The sequence below is a fragment of the Cynocephalus volans genome, chromosome 3 (assembly GCF_027409185.1).
Source record: "Cynocephalus volans isolate mCynVol1 chromosome 3, mCynVol1.pri, whole genome shotgun sequence".
In the NCBI taxonomy this organism is placed as follows: Eukaryota; Metazoa; Chordata; class Mammalia; order Dermoptera; family Cynocephalidae; genus Cynocephalus; species Cynocephalus volans.
In genome coordinates, this window is record NC_084462.1 from 6055917 (window position 1) to 6074283 (window position 18367).

The following is an 18367-nucleotide window of genomic DNA, read 5'->3' on the forward strand; positions in this document are numbered from 1 at the left end:
AGACTGTGCTCAGTAAAGCCATGGAGACAAGGCTTTCCAAAGTCTTAGGGGCCCAACCCCTGCCCCAATGTGTCTAGAAGACAGGACATGAAGTCAAAAGATTATTCTCAAGCCTTACAATTTAACGTTGTTTGCCCTGTTGGGTTTTAGACTTACTTGTAACCTGTTAAGCCTTCTTCTTGACTATTTCTCCCTTTTGTAATGGAAATGTCTATACTATGCCTGCCCCACCACTGTATTTTGGAAACATATAACTTGCTCAATTTCACAGGCTCATATCTGGAAGGAAATTTGCCTCAGGATGAATTGTGCCTTGATTCTCGCCTGTATCTGATTTAGGAGAGACTCTGGAGTTGAGACTTCTAAGTTTATCCTGTAATGAGTTGAGATTTCTGGGGTTGCTGGGATGGAATGAATATATTTTGCATGTGAAAGGAACATAAGTTTTTGGGGGCTAGCAACAGAATGCTATGGTTTGAATGTGTCCTCCCAAAATTCATGTGTTAGAAACTTAATCCCTAATGAAATAGTATTGGAAGGTGAGGCCTAATAGGTGTTTAATTCATGAGAACTCCATCCTCATGAATAAAGTGATACCTTTATAAAAAGGGGTTGAGGCTGTGAGTTCAATCTCTTGTCCTCTCTTGCCCTTCCTCTTTCTGCCATGTAAGAATGCACCAAGACAACCCTCACTAGATGCCAGCACCTTGATCTTGGACTTCCCAGCCTCTAGAACTGTGAGAAAATATATTTATGTTCTTTATAAGTTATCCAGTCTCACGTATTCTGTTACAGCAGCACAAACAAACTAATACAGAAACACACTGCCTGAAAGTGAAGAGACAGAAAAAGACATTTCATACTAATGGTAATGAAAAGAGAGCATGGTAGCTATACTTACATCAGACAAAATAGACTGAATGAAAAACTGTCACAAGAAACAAAGAAGGTCATTACATAATGATTAAAGGGTTAATGGAACAAGAAGACATAACAATTATAAATATACATATGCATTCAACATCAGAGTACCTAAATATATAGAGCAAATACTGACAGATCAGAAGTGTGAAATAGCATTAAAATAATAGGAGAAGACTCAATACTCTACTGTAAATAATGAAAAGATCATCAGACAGAAAATCAATAAGGAACAGCACACTTGAACAACACTATACACCAAATAGACCTAACAGACACACGTAGAACATTTCATCCAACAGCAGCAGGATACACATTTCTTTCAAGTACACAGAGAACATTCTCCAGGATAAATCACATGCTAGGCTACAAAACACTTCTTAAAAAATTTAAGAAGACTGAATTCATTCCAAGTATCTTTTTCAACTACACTGGAATGAAACTAGAAATCAGTAACAAGGAAAATGAGAAAACTCAAAAATACATGGAAATTAAACAAAACACTCATGAACCATCACTGGGTAAAAGAAGAAATTGAAAGGGACATTAGAAAAATATCTCTAGATAAAGAAAAAAGAAAACATAACATACCGAAACTTATAGGATGCAGCAAAAGCAGTACTACAAGGGAAGTTCATAGCAATAAACACTGACATTAAAAAAGATCTCAAATAAACAACCTAACTTTACAAGGAACTAGAAGAAAAAGAACAAACTAAGCCCATAGTTAGCAAAAGGAGGGAAATAATAAAGATTACAGCAGAAAGAAATAGAGAATAGAAAAAAATTGATGCAACTAAGTGTTAGTTTTTTTGAAAAGATAAACAAAACCAGCAAACCCTTAGCTAGACTAAGGGAAAAAAAGAAGACTGAAATAAATAAAATCAAAAATAAGATATTTTACAATGTTATGTGTCAGAAATAAAAAGGATCATATGGGACTATTATGAACAATTATACACCAACAAATTGGACAAGCTAGGAGAAATGGATAAATTGGTAGAAACATATAACCTACTAAGACTGAATCAAGAAAAAAATAGAAAGCCTGAACAAAACAACAAAGATGAAGATTGAATCAGTAACCAAAAACCTTCCAACAAAGAAAAGCCCAGGACCAAATGGCTTCACAGGTAAACTCTACCAAACATTTAAAGAAAAAATTAATACCAATCCATCTTAAACTCTCCCCAAAATAGAAGAGGGAACACTTCCAAACTTATTTTATGAGGTTAGTCTCACTCTGATACCAAAACCAGACAAGGACAACGTTAAGAAAATTAAACTACAGGCCAACTTTACAGATTAACATGAATGTAAAAGTGCTCAACAAAATATTAGCAAATCAAATTAAATAGCACATTAAAATGATTATACACCATGATCATATGAGATTTATCTCTGGCATGGAAGGATGGTTTAACATATGCAAATAAATCAATGTGATATACCATATTAACAGAATGAAAGATAAAAATCACATGCTCATCTTATTAGATGCAGAAAAAGCGTTTGACAAAATTCAACATTTCATGATAAAAACTCACAATAAATTAGGTATTAAAGAAACTTCCCTCAACACAATAAAAACCATATATGAAAAGCCCACAGCTAAAATCATCTCAATGGTAAAACTAAAAGCTTTTCCTCTAAAATCTAAAACTAGGCATGGATGCCCACTCTTGCCACTTCTATTCAAGATAGTATAGGAATTCCTAGTTGAGCAATTAGGAACAAAAAAGAAAATGGTATCCAAATTGAAAAGGAACAAGTATAATTATATCAGTTTCCAGATGATATGATCTTATATTAGAAAACCCTAAACCCCCCCCCACAGACACACACACACACACAACCTGTTAAACTAATAACAGAATTCAGTAAACTTAAAGGATACAAAATCAATGTGCAAAAATCAGTTGCATGTATATACACTAACAAACAACTATCTGATGGAATTTAAGAAAGAAAACAAACCCATTTCCAATAGCATCAAAAAGAATAAAATACTTAGGAATAAACTTAACCAAAGAGGTAAATGACTCGTACACCGAAAACTATAAAATACTGGTAAAGGAAATTAAAGCAGGCACAAATAAATGGAAAGACAGTCTGTGTTTAAGGATTTGAAGAATTAATACTGTGAAAATGTCCACATTATCCAAAACAATCCACAGAGTGAATACATTCTCTATCAAAATCCCAGTGGCATTTTTCACAAAAATAGAAGAAACAATTCTTAAATTCATATGGAACCACAAAAGATCCTGAATAGCCAAAGCAATTTTGAGCAAGAAGATCAAAGCTGGAGGCAGACACTTCCTGATTTCAAAATATATTACAAAGTTACAGTAATTAAAACAGTATAGTACTGGCATAAAACAGACATACAAATCAAAAGACTAGAATAGAGAGCCAAGAAATAAACCCATACATATATAGTCAACTAATCTTTGACAAGTGTGGCAAGAATACACAATAGGAAAAGGAGACTTTCTTCAATAAATGGTGCTGGGAAATCTGTACATCCAAATGCAAAAGGGACCCATACATAAAAATCAACTCAAAATCGATTAAAGACTTAAACATAAGACCTGAAACTGTAAATCTCCTAGAAGAAAATGTAGGGGTAAACATTGTTGACATTGGTCTTGGCAATACTGCTTGGATATGACACCAAAAGCACAAGCAAGAAGAGCAAGAATAGACAAGAGTGACTACATCAAACTAAAACACTTGTGTAAAGGAAACAATCAATAAAATGAAAAGGCAACTTATGGAAGAAGAAAATATTTACAAACTATATAACTGAGAAAGGGTTAATATCCAATATATGTAAGTAACTCCTACGACTCAGTAACAAAAACAAAAACAAAAACAAAAACAAAAAACAACAACCCCCAAACCCTAATAACCTAATCAAAAAATGGCCAAAAAACCTGAACAGACATTTTCCCACAGAAGACATACAAATAGCCAACAGGTACAGGAAAAGGTGCTCAACATCACTAGTTTTCAGGGAAACGCAAATCAAAAGCACAACATCACTTCATACCTATTAGGATGGCTATTACCAAAAAAATCAAAGTTCAAGTGGTGGTGAGGATGTGGAGAAAGGGAATCCTTGTACAATGTTAGTCAGAATGTAAACTGATGCAGCCACTATGGAAAACAGTACGGAGGTTCCTCAAAAAATGAAAATAAAACTCCCATATGATTCAGTAATCCCACTTCTGGGTATATATCAGAAAAAACTGAAATCAGGATTTTGAAGAGATAAATGTACTTCCATGTTCATTGTAGCATTATTCTTAATAGCCAAGTCATGGAAACCCAAAAGAGCATTGATGGAAAATAGATAATGAAAATGTGTTATATATATATACACAATGGAATATTATTCAAACTTAAAAAAAAGAAAATCCTGCCATTTGCAACAACCCAGATGAAATTTGAGTATATTATGTATATAAAATAAGCCATAGAGAGAAGAACAAATACTACATAACACCACTTACATGATGAATCTGAAATTGTTACACTCATAGAAGTAGAGAGTAGAATGGTGGTTGCCAGGTGCTAGAAGGTGGAGAAATGGTGAGGTATTGACCAAAGTTTCAGTTATATAAGATGAATAAGTCCTAGAGATCTACTGTACAGCATAGTGTCTATAGTTAACACTGCACTGTATACTTAAAAATTTTCTGAGTGTAGTTCTTATGTTGTGTTCTTATAAAAAAAGTAATAAAGGGGGCAGAAAGTTTTTGAGGTCATGGATACGTTTGTGGCATAGATTGTCATGATAGTTTCAGGGGTGTATCCCTGAAACCTTATCTCCAAGCTCATCAAGCTGTATACATTAAATATGTACAGATTTTTGTATGTCAATCACCTCAATAAAGTGGTTTAAAAAAGAAAAGAGTGTGTTGTTTAATTTCCATGTACTTGTGAATTTTTCAGTTTTCCTTCTGTTATTGATTTCCAGTTTCACTCCATTGTGGTCTGAGAACATAGTTTGTATTAGTTCTTTTTAAATGTATTTAGATTTGTTTTGTGACCTAATATATGGTCTATCCTGAAGAACGTTCCATGTGCACTTGAGAAGAGTATGCATTCTGCTTTTGCTGAGTGCAGTGTTCTTATGTGTCTGTTAGGTGTAGCTGGTTAACAGTGTTGCTCAAGTCCTTTATTTCCTCATTAATTTGTTTGGTTGTTCTATCGATCATTAAAATGAGAGTATTGAGGTCTCCAACTATCATGTAGACTTGTCTATATCTCTTCAATTTTTGCTTCAAAAAACTTGGGGCTCTTTTTTAGCTGTTATATTTTCTTGAAGGCTTAATTAACCCTTTTATACACTGCCCTTCAACAACTCTGGTACTAATTTTTGACTTAAAAATTTATCTGGTCTGATATTGGTATAGCTACCCAGCTAGGTTTCTTTACTATTTGCATGGGATATCTTCTTATATCCTTTCACTTTCAACCTATTTGTGTCTTTAGATCTAAAGTGAGCCTTTTGTAGACTTTTATAGCCTTTTACATAGACTTTCTGTAGCCCTTTACAGTGGAATCATGTTTTTTTTTTTTCAAAATTATTCATTCCGCCAATCTTTGCCTTTTAATGGAGTGTTTAATCCATTTACATTTAAAGTAACTAGTGATAAAGGAAGAAGTACTTCTACCGTTTTATTACTTGTTTTCTATATACCTTATTATCTTTTCTGCTTTGTAATTCTTCCCTTCCTGCTTTGTGTGTGTGTATGTGTATACCATTATGGTTCTCTTCTTATTTCCTATTCTTTATATTTTTTTAGTTATTTTCTTAATGGTTACTCTGGGGATTAAAATTTATATCTTAAACTGATAATATTTCAGTTCCAATTTATACTAATTAAGCTTAATTGCATAACAAATTCTGTTCCTATACAGTTCTGTCTGGCTCCCTTTATATTGTTATTGTCAAAAATTACTTCTTTATACATTTTATATGCAGTAACAGATTTAAAATTATTGTTTTATACATTTCTTTTAAATCATATAGGAAAAAGCTGGAGTTAAAATGTAATAAAAAAAACAATAGTACTGGCTTTTATATTTACTTTATGTAGGTAATTTTACCAAAGTTATTTATTTGTTCTTATGGATTCAAGTTACTGCTAGTGTCCTTTTATTTCAGTCTGAAGGACACTTTGGCATTTCACGTAGTTGGTAAGTCCACTAGTGCAAACTCCCTCAGCTCTTGTTTATCTGGAAATATCTTAATTCACCATCAATTCTGAAAAATAGTTTGCCTGATATTGAATTTTTTCCCTTCAAACTTCAAATATGTCATCCCACTAGTTTTTGGCCTCCAGCTTCTGATGAGAAATTGGCTGCTATTCTAATTGAGGATCCCTGTACATGACAAGCCATTTCTGTCTTGCTACTTTCATGATTCTCTTGTCTTTTGACAGTTTGATTATGTTTCTTAGTGTGTATCTCTATGAATTCATCATAACTGAAGTTCACTGAGCTTCTTAGATGTACAGATTCATGTTCTTTATAAATTTGAGAGGTTTCAGCTATTATTTCTTCAAATATTCTTTCTGCTCTTTACTCTTTTACTCTTTTCCTTCCTTTCTGTGACTCCTATTATGCATACATTCATATGCTTGAAGTTTGCTGATTCTTTATTCTGTCAATCTGCTACTGGAGTTTCAAGATGGCGGCGGCTGCGGCGGCTGGCGCGGAGTAGCTGAGGTGGAAAAGGTGGCCACTGGGCCTCAGGCAGCCGGGAAACTTGTGGACCTTCCTCTGGCCATCTCTTAAGGGAGGACTGCTGCTGCTGGCCGGTCGTCGGGACTCAACGCCACTTTGCCCCCGGCAGGAGAGGCTGCCTCATTTACAGGCAACAGCTTTGAAGTGTGGAGCAGGAAAAGAACTGATTCTTAGCTGCAAAAGCGAGTCTTGAAACAGGGAACACGGCGCCAGGGCTGCTGTGGATGCAGCCAGTATCCCGGAGGCTGGGGCCGCACTGAAGGCGGCCAGCTGCCCTATTCAGGATTCGAGGTTTCAGGCCGGCATTAAAGAAGATTCCTGGGAGCGCCCGAGCGGCGCCGCGACTGAACAGCCCGAGGCGGCAGCGCCGAGAACACGGAAGGCGACAAACCAGAGACAGAGAGCGAGCACCCGACCTGGCACAGCACTGTGAGTGATCCCTGGCACAGCTCTGTTCGGGGGGTGGATGCCCACGCGGCTCCCGCCTGCACCACCAGGCCACTCACTGCCACGGTGCTGCCTCCATTTTCCCAGGTGCGGGCAGCTCCGCCCTGCTCGGCCATCACTGAGCCCATTTGCTTGGCCTGGCGCCAGGCTTTCCGGACCCTGCGGGCCGACCTCCTCTCCCACTCCCTCCGCGGTTCTCTGGCAGGGCTGGGGGTGTGGGGCGTCCCGACCAGTGTTGGGAGAGCTAGGAAGTACGGGCGGGCCGACTGTCACTCTACCACACCCTGGACTCCGGCCCCGGTAAACTTCCTGTTACTGGGAGGCAGATACCATCTCTGCGACCACCAGTTTGGAAAAAAGCCTAACAAATTTCTGGTTGGGAATAGTGTGGTAGGAGAGTTCCCAGGTCCGCTTGAACCTGCCGGAGAGCAGGCTGCAGGCGGGCACTAGACTCGGTTTATACCGGGGGGATACAAAGGTGAACAAGACCCGAGAAAGATCTACACAGTGCTACAAAGGCACCCAGAGAGACCGGTCGTCTGTGCCTAGCAGAAACCTGGTAGACTTCCTGGGCGAGGCGGTGCTGAGCAGGGTCTTGAAGGCCCAGCTGATAGACGAGGGGTGCAGAAGACACTCCCCAGCCCAGCACAGTGTGCACAGAGGGGGGAGACGTGCGGCCAGGGAGGCGGAGACTCGACAGAAACCACACACCCGGTGGGGTCGCCACTGCACGATCTAACAGCCTGGGCCAGAGCACACGGAACGGGGAGAAGTCCTGTACAGAAAGTGAAAGCTCAACAGAGATCACACACCCTGTGGTACGTGATCCACCAGCCCAGCAGAGTACAAGCTGACCAGAAAGGTGGATCCCCGGAGAAGCCCAAGACCCGAGGCAACCACACACACAAGACACTAGAGGCCAACTGAGCAGTCACGGCGGGAGCCATACCAAATTGGCAACCACAGCAACATCCTAGTTAGTCATTAGTCTCAAACCGGTGGACTGTGAAACCCCCTGCCACAATGAATAAACACCAAAAAAAAGACACCAGGAATACAAAAAATCAAGAAAGTACACCACCAAAAGTTAATAAATCTCATACTCTAGATCCTATAGAACAAGAAGCCCTTGAAATAACTGACAAGGAATTTCGAGTGATAATTCTAAGGAAACTGAATGAGATACAAGAAAACTCAGCTAGACATCATGATGAAATGAGGAAAAGTATACAGGATCTGAAAGAGGAAATATACAAGGAAATCAATGTCCTGAAAAAAAATGTAGCAGAACTTGCTGAACTGAAGAAGTTATTCAGCGAAATAAAAAACACAACGGAGAGTTTAACCAGCAGGCTTGTCGAAGTTGAAGAGAGAACCTCTGAACTTGAAGATGGGCTGTTTGAAATAACACAAGCAGACAAAAAGAAAGAAAAAAGAATCAAGGACATGGAAGAAAATCTGAGAGAGATATCAGACAACCTCAAGCACTCAAATATCCGAGTCATGGGTATTCCAGAAGGGGAGGAAAATGGAGATTCCATTGAAAACATATTCAACAAAATAGTGGCAGAAAACTTCCCAGGTATAGGAAAAATCACAGATCTTCAGATCCAGGAAGCTCAACGATCTCCAAACGTATTCAACCCAAAAAGGCCTTCTCCAAGACATGTCATAGTCAAATTGGCAAAACTCAGAGACAAAGAGAGAATCTTAAAAGCTGCAAGAGAGAAGTGTCAAATCACCTATAAGGGAGCCCCAATCAGGTTAACATCAGACTTTTCATCACAAACCCTAAAAGCTAGAAAGGAATGGGATGATATTTTCAAAATACTAAAAGACAAAGATTGCCAGCCAAGAATACTCTACCCTGCAAGGCTATCCTTCCGAAATGAGGGGCAAATAGTATATTTCTCAGACAAACAAAAACTGCGGGAGTTCACTACCACAAGACCACCCTTACAAGAAATCCTCAAGGGAGTACTGGGTTTGGTTCCTGAAAAATAACTACCACTGCCATAAAAACCTAAGAAAAATCTAAACCCGCTAGTACAATAAAAATGGCATTCATGAAGAGAAAACAAGCTAACAAAAACACTATCTACAACCTAAGGAACCAACAAACAAAGAAACCAAACAGTAATTCAGAAAGCAAGGAACAAAAGACACCTAAGACAACCAAACAACCAATAAAATGCTAGGAATAAATCAACACCTTTCAATAACAACTCTTAATGTTAAAGGCTTAAATTCCCCAATTAAAAGACACAGACTGGCTGACTGGATCAAAAAGCAGGACCCAACTATATGCTGCCTACAAGAGACCCACCTCACCCATAAAGATTCACACAGACTAAGAGTGAAAGGATGGAAAAAGATTTACCATGCAAACAGAAAAGAAAAACGAGCTGGAGTGGCTATTCTTATATCTGACAAAATAGACTTTAAACTAAAAACCATAAAAAGAGACAATGAGGGACACTACTTAATGATAAAAGGACTGATCCATCAAGAAGACATAACAATCATAAATATGTACGCACCCAATGTTGGAGCAGCCAGATTTATAAAACAAACTCTATTAGACCTAAAGAAGGAAATAGACACTAATACCATAATAGCAGGGGACCTGAACACTCCACTGTCAATATTAGACAGATCATCTAAGCAAAGAATCAGTAGAGAAACACAAGATCTAAACAAGACTCTAGACCAATTGGAATTGGCAGATATCTACAGAACATTCCACCCAACAACCTCAGAATATTCATTCTTCTCATCAGCACATGGATCATTCTCCAGGATAGATCACATATTAGGTCACAAATCAAGTCTCAATAAATTCAAAAAAATTGGAATTATCCCATGTATCTTCTCAGACCACAATGGATTAAAACTAGAAATTAATAACAAACAAAACTCTGGAAACTATACAAACACATGGAAATTAAACAGCATTCTACTTAATGACATATGGGTCCAAGAAGAAATCAAGCAGGAAATCAAAAAGTTTATTGAAACTAATGAAAACAATGATACATCATACCAAAACCTGTGGGATACTGCAAAAGCAGTATTGAGGGGAAAATTTATTGCATTAAATGCTCACTTCAGAAGAATGGAAAGTTGGCAAGTGAACAACCTAACACTTCACCTTAAAGAACTAGAAAAACAAGAACAATCCAATCCTAAAGTTAGCAGACGGAAAGAAATCATTAAGATCAGAGCAGAACTGAATGAAATTGAAAACCAAAAAACAATTCAAAAGATCAACGAATCAAAAAGTTGGTTTTTTGAAAAGATAAATAAAATTGACAAACCATTAGCGTGGCTAACAAAAAAAATAAGAGAGAAGACTCAAATAACAAAAATTAGAAATGAAAAAGGCGATATTACAACTGATTCATCTGAAATACAAGGAATCATTCGAGACTACTATAAACAACTATACGCCAACAAATTTGAAAATCTGGAGGAAATGGATAAATTTCTGGACACACACAAGCTCCCAAAACTGAACCGTGAAGACGTAGAAAATTTGAACAGACCAATAACAATAAAGGAGATTGAAGCTGTTATCAGAAGGCTCCCAACAAAGAAAAGCCCAGGACCAGATGGATTCACAGCAGAATTTTACCAAACATTCAAAGAGGAATTGACACCGATTCTTTACAAACTATTCCAAAAGATTGAAACGGACGCAAATCTCCCAAACTCATTCTATGAAGCAAACATCATCCTGATACCAAAACCAGGTAAAGATATAACCAAAAAAGAAAACTACAGGCCGATATCCTTGATGAATATAGATGCAAAAATCCTCACTAAAATACTAGCAAACAGAATACAGCAACACATACGAAAAATTATTCATCACGATCAAGTGGGATTCATCCCAGGGATGCAAGGTTGGTTCAACATACACGAATCAATAAATGTGATACACCATATTAATAAACTCAAACACAAGGACCATATGATCATCTCTATAGATGCTGAAAAAGAATTTGATAAAGTTCAGCACTCATTCATGACAAAGACCCTCTATAAGTTAGGTATAGAGGGAAACTATCTCAACATAATTAAAGCCATATATGACAAACCCACTGCCAATATCATCCTGAATGGGGAAAAGCTGAAAGCTTTTCCTTTAAGAACAGGCACTAGACAAGGATGCCCACTCTCACCACTCCTATTCAACATAGTGTTGGAAGTACTAGCCAGAGCAATCAGAGAAGAGAAGGAAATAAAGGGCATCCAGATTGGAAAAGATGAAGTCAAACTGTCCCTGTTTGCAGATGACATGATCCTATATATCGAACAGCCTAAAACCTCTACAAAAAAACTGTTGGAATTGATAAATGATTTCAGCACAGTAGCAGGATACAAAATCAACACACAAAAATCAGTAGCATTTCTTTTCTCCAATAGTGAACATGCAGAAGGAGAAATCAAGAAAGCCTGCCCATTTACAATAGCCACCAAAAAAATAAAATACTTAGGAATTGAGTTAACCAAGGAGGTGAAAAATCTCTATAATGAGAACTACAAACCACTGCTGAGAGAAATTAGAGAGGATACAAGAAGATGGAAAGATATTCCATGCTCTTGGATTGGAAGAATCAACATAGTGAAAATGTCCATACTACCCAAAGTGATATACAAATTCAATGCAATCCCCATCAAAATTCCAAAGACATTTTTCTCAGAAATGGAAAAAACTATTCAGACATTTATATGGAACAATAAAAGACCACGCATAGCCAAAGCAATGCTCAGCAAAAAAAATAAAGCTGGAGGCATAACACTACCTGACTTTAAGCTATACTACAAAGCTATAATAACCAAAACAGTATGGTACTGGCATAAAAACAGACACACTGACCAATGGAATAGAATAGAGAATCCAGAAATCAACCCACACACTTACTGCCATCTGATCTTTGACAAAGGCACCAAGCCTATTCACTGGGGAAGGGACTGCCTCTTCAGCAAGTGGTGCTGGGATAACTGGATATCGATATGCAGGAGAATGAAACTAGATCCATACCTCTCACCGTATACTAAAATCAACTCAAAATGGATTAAGGATTTAAATATACACCCTGAGACAATAAAACTTCTTAAAGAAAACATAGGGGAAACACTTCAGGAAATAGGACTGGGCACAGACTTCATGCATACGACCCCAAAAGCACGGGCAACCAAAGGAAAAATAAACAAATGGGATTATATCAAACTAAAAAGCTTCTGCACAGCAAAAGAAACAATTAAAAGAGTTAAAAGACAACCAACAGAGTGGGAGAAAATATTTGCAAAATATACATCTGACAAAGGATTAATATCCAGAATATATAAGGAACTCAAACAACTTTACAAGAAGAAAACAAGCAACCCAATTAAAAAATGGGCAAAAGAGCTAAGTAGGCATTTCTCTAAGGAAGATATCCAAATGGCTAACAGACATATGAAAAAATGCTCAACATCACTCAGCATCCGGGAAATGCAAATCAAAACCACATTAAGATACCATCTAACCCCAGTTAGGATGGCTAAAATGCAAAAGATTATGAACGATAAGTGCTGGCGAGGCTGCGGAGAAAAAGGAACTCTCATACATTGTTGGTGGGACTGCAAAATGGTGCAGCGTCTATGGAAAATGGTATGGAGGTTCCTTAAACAATTGCAAATAGATCTACCATACGACCCAGCCATCCCACTGTTGGGAATATACCCAGAGGAATGGAAATCATCAAGTCGAAGGTATAACTGTTCCCCAATGTTCATCGCAGCACTCTTTACAATAGCCAAGAGTTGGAACCAGCCCAAATGCCCATCATCAGATGAGTGGATACGGAAAATGTGGTACATCTACACAATGGAATACTACTCAGCTATAAAAACGAATGAAATACTGCCATTTGCAACAACATGGATGGACCTTGAGAGAATTATATTAAGTGAAACAAGTCAGGCACAGAAAGAGAAATACCACATGTTCTCACTTATTGGTGGGAGCTAAAAATTAATATATAAATTCACACACACACATACACACATACACACACAAACCGGGGGGGGGGGGGGAAGAAGATATAACAACCACAATTATTTGAAGTTGATACAACAAACAAACAGAAAGGACATTGTTGGGGGGGAAGGGGGGAGGGAGAAGGGAGGGAGGTTTTGGTGATGGGGAGCATTAATCAGCTACAATGTATATTGACAAAATAAAATTTAAAAAAAAAAAAAATCTGCTACTGACATTTTATAGTGAATTTTTCATTCCAATTATACTTTTCAGCTCCAAATTTTCTATTTCACTTTTTAAAAATAATTTGTCTCTTTATCAATATTTTCTATTTGTTGAAACACTGTTGTCCTACTTTCCTTTAGCTCTTTGTCCATGATCTCCTTTAGCTCTCTGAGCATGTCTAAGATAGTTGATTTAAAGTCTTTTTAGTAAGTGCAATGTCTGTGCTTCCTCAGAAATACCATTGTTAAACCAGTAATCATATTTCAATTTGCCCAACCTGGAGAAATTCTCAGATAGCTGTAGTGAAGTTGGTCTACTCAGAGGCAGCCAATGCTGCTTTCTTTATAACAGTGAAAATCTGTAAAAGACCCATGTGTCTTCATTAAGATAATGCTCAAATGAGGATCTAAAAACTCAAGCTATCTCTATGTTTACTAACATGAAAACAACACCAAGACATATGATATGTAAATTTTTGGGGGGCAGTTGGCCAGCGAGGGGATCTGAACCATTGACGTTGGTGTTATCAACACCATGCTCTAACCAGTGGAGCCAACCAGCCAGCCTGATATGTAAATATTTAAATTTGCAGAATAAAATATTACAAGAAATCATTTACTAGAGAATATTTTCTAAAATTACATTATAAAATACAAATGCATTTTCAAAAGACTTGCACCAAAGAGAACAAACAGTATTGCCTGGTGGAGACAATGAGTAATGATAGATAATGTGACAGAGAAGGAGAAGTTTTACTTCTTAGTCCCTAAGCTGCATCACTGTGTGGAGTTTTACCACAAAAAAATATATATCATGTGATGTTTAATACAAAAGAAACATAATATTTAACAACCATATTGCAATCAGAATTTGGCTCCAGCTTCTCTGATGACAGAAAGTTCTGCTCCTATGTTTTGGCTAAATTATAAACATTTTTATTTAAACATCTGCTGCACGAGAGCTCCTAAATAAACAGCAGGGTCTTGTGAGATGGATGCACTGTGAATAGTTAAGAACTTTCTACTGTTGTATAATTAGATTGATTCCATATTTTAAAACTAATTATTAAAAAAACAACAAAACTCTCTGTCCCTAATGTCTATTTCTGAATTTCCCATTCTTTTCCAAATTATTAACATTCTGGAGGCAGAAACACACTGATTCAGTTGTTTAACTTCAAATGCACAACAAAATCAAGCATAGTAAGTTCCCAGTCTTCTTTTCTAGGGTTTTCCAGGTATTTGTGCATGTTAATAAATTACTTACATATCCAGTTTCTTTAATCCTGGTTTATACAGAGCTGAAAGGGCATCCAGATGGGGTTTCTAAACAATTCCTACCAACCAGTCTCATTGACACCATGAAGCCTTCTCCCCACTTCCAGTCACTGCCTTGGTATAAAAACCCTTCCCAGGAAGATCATCTAAACGAAGACTCTTACCAAATTCCGTGTCACTGCATCACAGTGACATGGAATCTATGTGGAGATGAGATTGAGGGAAAGGCCAGGGTGTGAATATACATGTTAGGACACTTCAGAGTCACAGAAGATTAACAAATCCAAAAAATGGCATTTCAGGAAGGAGAGGAAAGAATAATCAACCAAGAATGTTACTTTTACCTGGGAAAGAGCCATTCCCTCCTCTTCTTTCTTTCCTCTTCCTCTGGGCTTCTTTCTCAGGTAAGATTAGTCTGTGCGTGAAAAATATGTTTAAAGGTTAGAATCAACATACTCTCTTTCTCTGCTACAAGTACACAAATAGGAAAAACCTTACTATGGGGAGAAAATGGTCCTTGGCTGCCCACTCCTACAGGAGGGATTCAGGGAGAGTAAACTCCTATACAGAGACCAATAAGTGAGCTTTTCCATCCATTTCTTCAGAAAGCCCTCCGCTCCTGCTTCAACTGGTATTGTCCTTTGTCCATTTAGCAATCAGCCAAAGAGAACTGCCTCATTCAAGTTCATGGCCTCTCCCTGGGTAGCCAGCATCCAGTGACCAGTCAAGGCAGGACACAAAAGTCTGTCTCTTCCCTCAATTTGGAACAGCTCTGCAAAGCCACCCCAGCTCCAGAGCTCTCTGCTGTAGCCATACACTGAAGAGTTTACATTTTTGTCATGAGGGTGAAGAGAAACTATAAGAGTTTAATGCCCAGAGATGACACAATCAAACGTAAGACTTACTCCTAATGCGGAGATAAAGATTGGTGAGGGGAAGGGGGGAAGGGGAAGGGGAGGCTGAGAGAGAGTTATCTCTCTTGTCTGAGCCTATGCCCCTGACTCTTTCACAGTGGTTTTCATCATTTGTGGAGGACTGACAGCCTTTTAAGATTCTAATTATAACTGGGCACCCTCTCTTAAAAAATTGTCACACACAGATATACGCTCAACTTTGAAAATCATTTCAGGGATCCTATCTGCTCAGATTCAGAATTCCTGGTCTACTCCATCATCTCCGTGTTACAGGTGGGCTCACTGAGGCTCAGAGACGGGTGTCATTTCACCAAGTTATCCTGAGGAGGTCTGAGTTAAGTAAGCAGAACTCTGTAACTGAATTCCAAAATGGTGGCCGAGATAGGGCAGTGGGAAGGGTTTGTCCTTATTCCAGATTACCTTTCATATTCCACAAGAAGAGAAGCTTATATTTCACGGGTTTAATCACTCCCAAGCATTTAATTCTTTTCCAGAAAAATATTTTTAAAAAGGAAATTACAAATAGTTATTACTCCTGGATAACTGGTTAGGTGGGAGATTAGCTCTGAGCAATCTCTTCATGATGAACAGATCAGCTGTTGGAACCACATTCTACATCAATCCAGCCCATCCTCCAACATCTTGCACAGAAAGGACAAAAGGTATCTGAGGGGAACAAGTACTTAGTTGGAGACTTTAGCTCAGAGCTGACTAATTAACAGATCACATAAGGAATAAAACTGAATACTAAACTAACTGGTTAAACTAGGTTTTGAGTGTTAAAAGGTTGTCAACATCCTTACCCGATGCACAGTGAAACACTGTAAAATCAGTTACAAGACATCAAAGAACAGTTCCAATATATGATAGAGTACAAAGCATTAAAACTTCATAATCTGAACAATAAACTTAAGAAGGAAAATAATTGGAATAAAAAAAATCTAATAATTCTGAGATTAAATTTAAAACAAGTTTCAGTATACATCAAATTTAGAAAAGAATGACAGAAGCCACAAAAAAAGGGGGGAGGAAGACAATACTGTTAATGTCCATTTAAAAAAGCACCACGTGATGTCAGATCGGTCTTCCCCACTTCTTGCACTCTCCTCTCCCAAGTTCAGAGAAAGGGAAAAGGGTGACTTGGAATTAACTGAGCTAAACCTCTGCCCTCTGGCTGAATAAGAGTTGCAAATGGTATTACTTCTGAGACAATAATTAGAAAATGCAGAAGCCTCACTCGCCTGGTTTTGCAATTCTGATTCTCTTCTGCATAATTTGAATGTTTTTTACAAATTTTAAATTAATTATAGAGCCACACATCAGTACTTCACAACTTAATGTTCCATATGCAATGAACTCAACAGTCACCTAGATTTGGGTCCTCCCTTTTCTCCATCACTATGTGGTTTTCTCTCTCTCTCTCTCTCTGTAAATGTCCCTCTCTCGTTTCTTTCCTTTTCTTTTCTCCATTTCTGTGTTCCCCCTCTCCGTTTGTGATCATTTTGTTTCCTTCCCTCTCTATTCCTCCTCCTACTGGGTGTCTGGCACCACTCTGCTGCAAACTTTGTTTCAATCCCTGCGGTTCTTTCTCCCAAAACTTTCTGATTGCCCTCTCACTCCCCGTATTTTTGTCCCCCCCCGCCCCCCATTTCTGTTTCCCTTCTGCTCTCCCTAGAAAGGGGACGAAGGGCTTGTAACCACCTCTGAGTGACGACTCTAACCGATGCGGTGGGGCAGGAGGAGGGAACGGGAGTCACAGAAGGGTTTTAAGAAAGAAAATGACGCGGCGGGCGGGCGGCGTCTACGCGGACCGAAGGCAGAAAGGCTGGGGCCTGTACCCGCTTCCGAACGATTTTAATCGGAAATGGATGCAGACCTCCGGGACCCACACGGAGCGGCAGGACTCGGAACGTCTTAGGGCGACGCTGCGAGAGGGCCAAGCGTGCTCAGGGGTTTTAACCTACGGGACGATCCCCCGAAACCCAGTTGTAGAGCATGGGGGACTGGGGCCAGCTAAGCACACGTTTCAATAAGAAGGTCGGGGACTCGCTCACCCGAATGTGCCCGCTGCCACGCTCGATCCGCTTCCGGGTCTGCAGGAAACTGCGCGAGCGCGAGCGCGTTGGGGCAGTACAGGGGGCGGGGCGGGGCCGGCGAGGGGCGGGGCCGGCGAGGGGCGGGGCCGGCGAGGGGCGGGGCCGGCGAGGGGCGGGGTCGAGACGGTGGTCGGGACTTGGCAGGGAAGTAGCTGCGGTGCGGCCGGGGCGTCGCCTGCTCCCAGTCCCTGAGCGTTTCTGGGTCCGTCTTTCCGCCAGCTAGTACCTGATTCTTTGCTTTCGGATTCCTTTAAGTCTCTTCAGTGTCCTTTGGAGACTGTCTAGGTAAAAAATAAGAGACACGTGGGCCACTTGCTTTGGAAGCGGAGGTGTTGTTAACAAGATGAAAACGGTTTACGTGAACACTTCTGCCAGTGGTGGAGGCGCATCCAGTGACTGAGGCTGGAGGAGCGCTGGGACCTGGGCGTGGGGGAAGCCGGCGTTGTGGGACGCGGGTGTGACCCAGGAACTTCTGAGACTGAGCAAGTAGAACTAATTTAATGAAGCAAGAACCGGAGTTGTCTGTGTAGGTGATGGAAACTAAAATGCGATGCAAAACTGTGCCTGTGCGGAATGTACAATTTCATATTAACTCCCACTAGAACCTAATTTTCACTTCTGTTCCCATTCACGCGGGAGACAGAGACTTACCCTAGCTGGGTTCCAGGGACTTCATGGGGCCAGACCCTGGCCTTTGGG

At 39.2% G+C, this 18367-nt stretch overlaps 1 protein-coding gene across 1 annotated transcript in view; it reads right to left on the reverse strand.

Annotated features, from left to right (window-relative positions):
• Positions 1 to 17667, reverse strand: part of LOC134372931 (zinc finger protein 677-like) — a 34947-nt gene extending 17280 nt beyond the window's left edge. Inside the window, exons 1-2 of the mRNA XM_063090267.1 lie at positions 17627 to 17667; positions 15003 to 15073 (exon numbers count right to left, since the gene is read on the reverse strand). Coding sequence (XP_062946337.1) covers positions 15003 to 15017 — 15 coding nt within the window. The 5' untranslated portion in view covers positions 15018 to 15073; positions 17627 to 17667. The remainder of the gene's footprint in view (positions 1 to 15002; positions 15074 to 17626) is intronic.
• Positions 17668 to 18367: the final 700 nt, after the last annotated feature.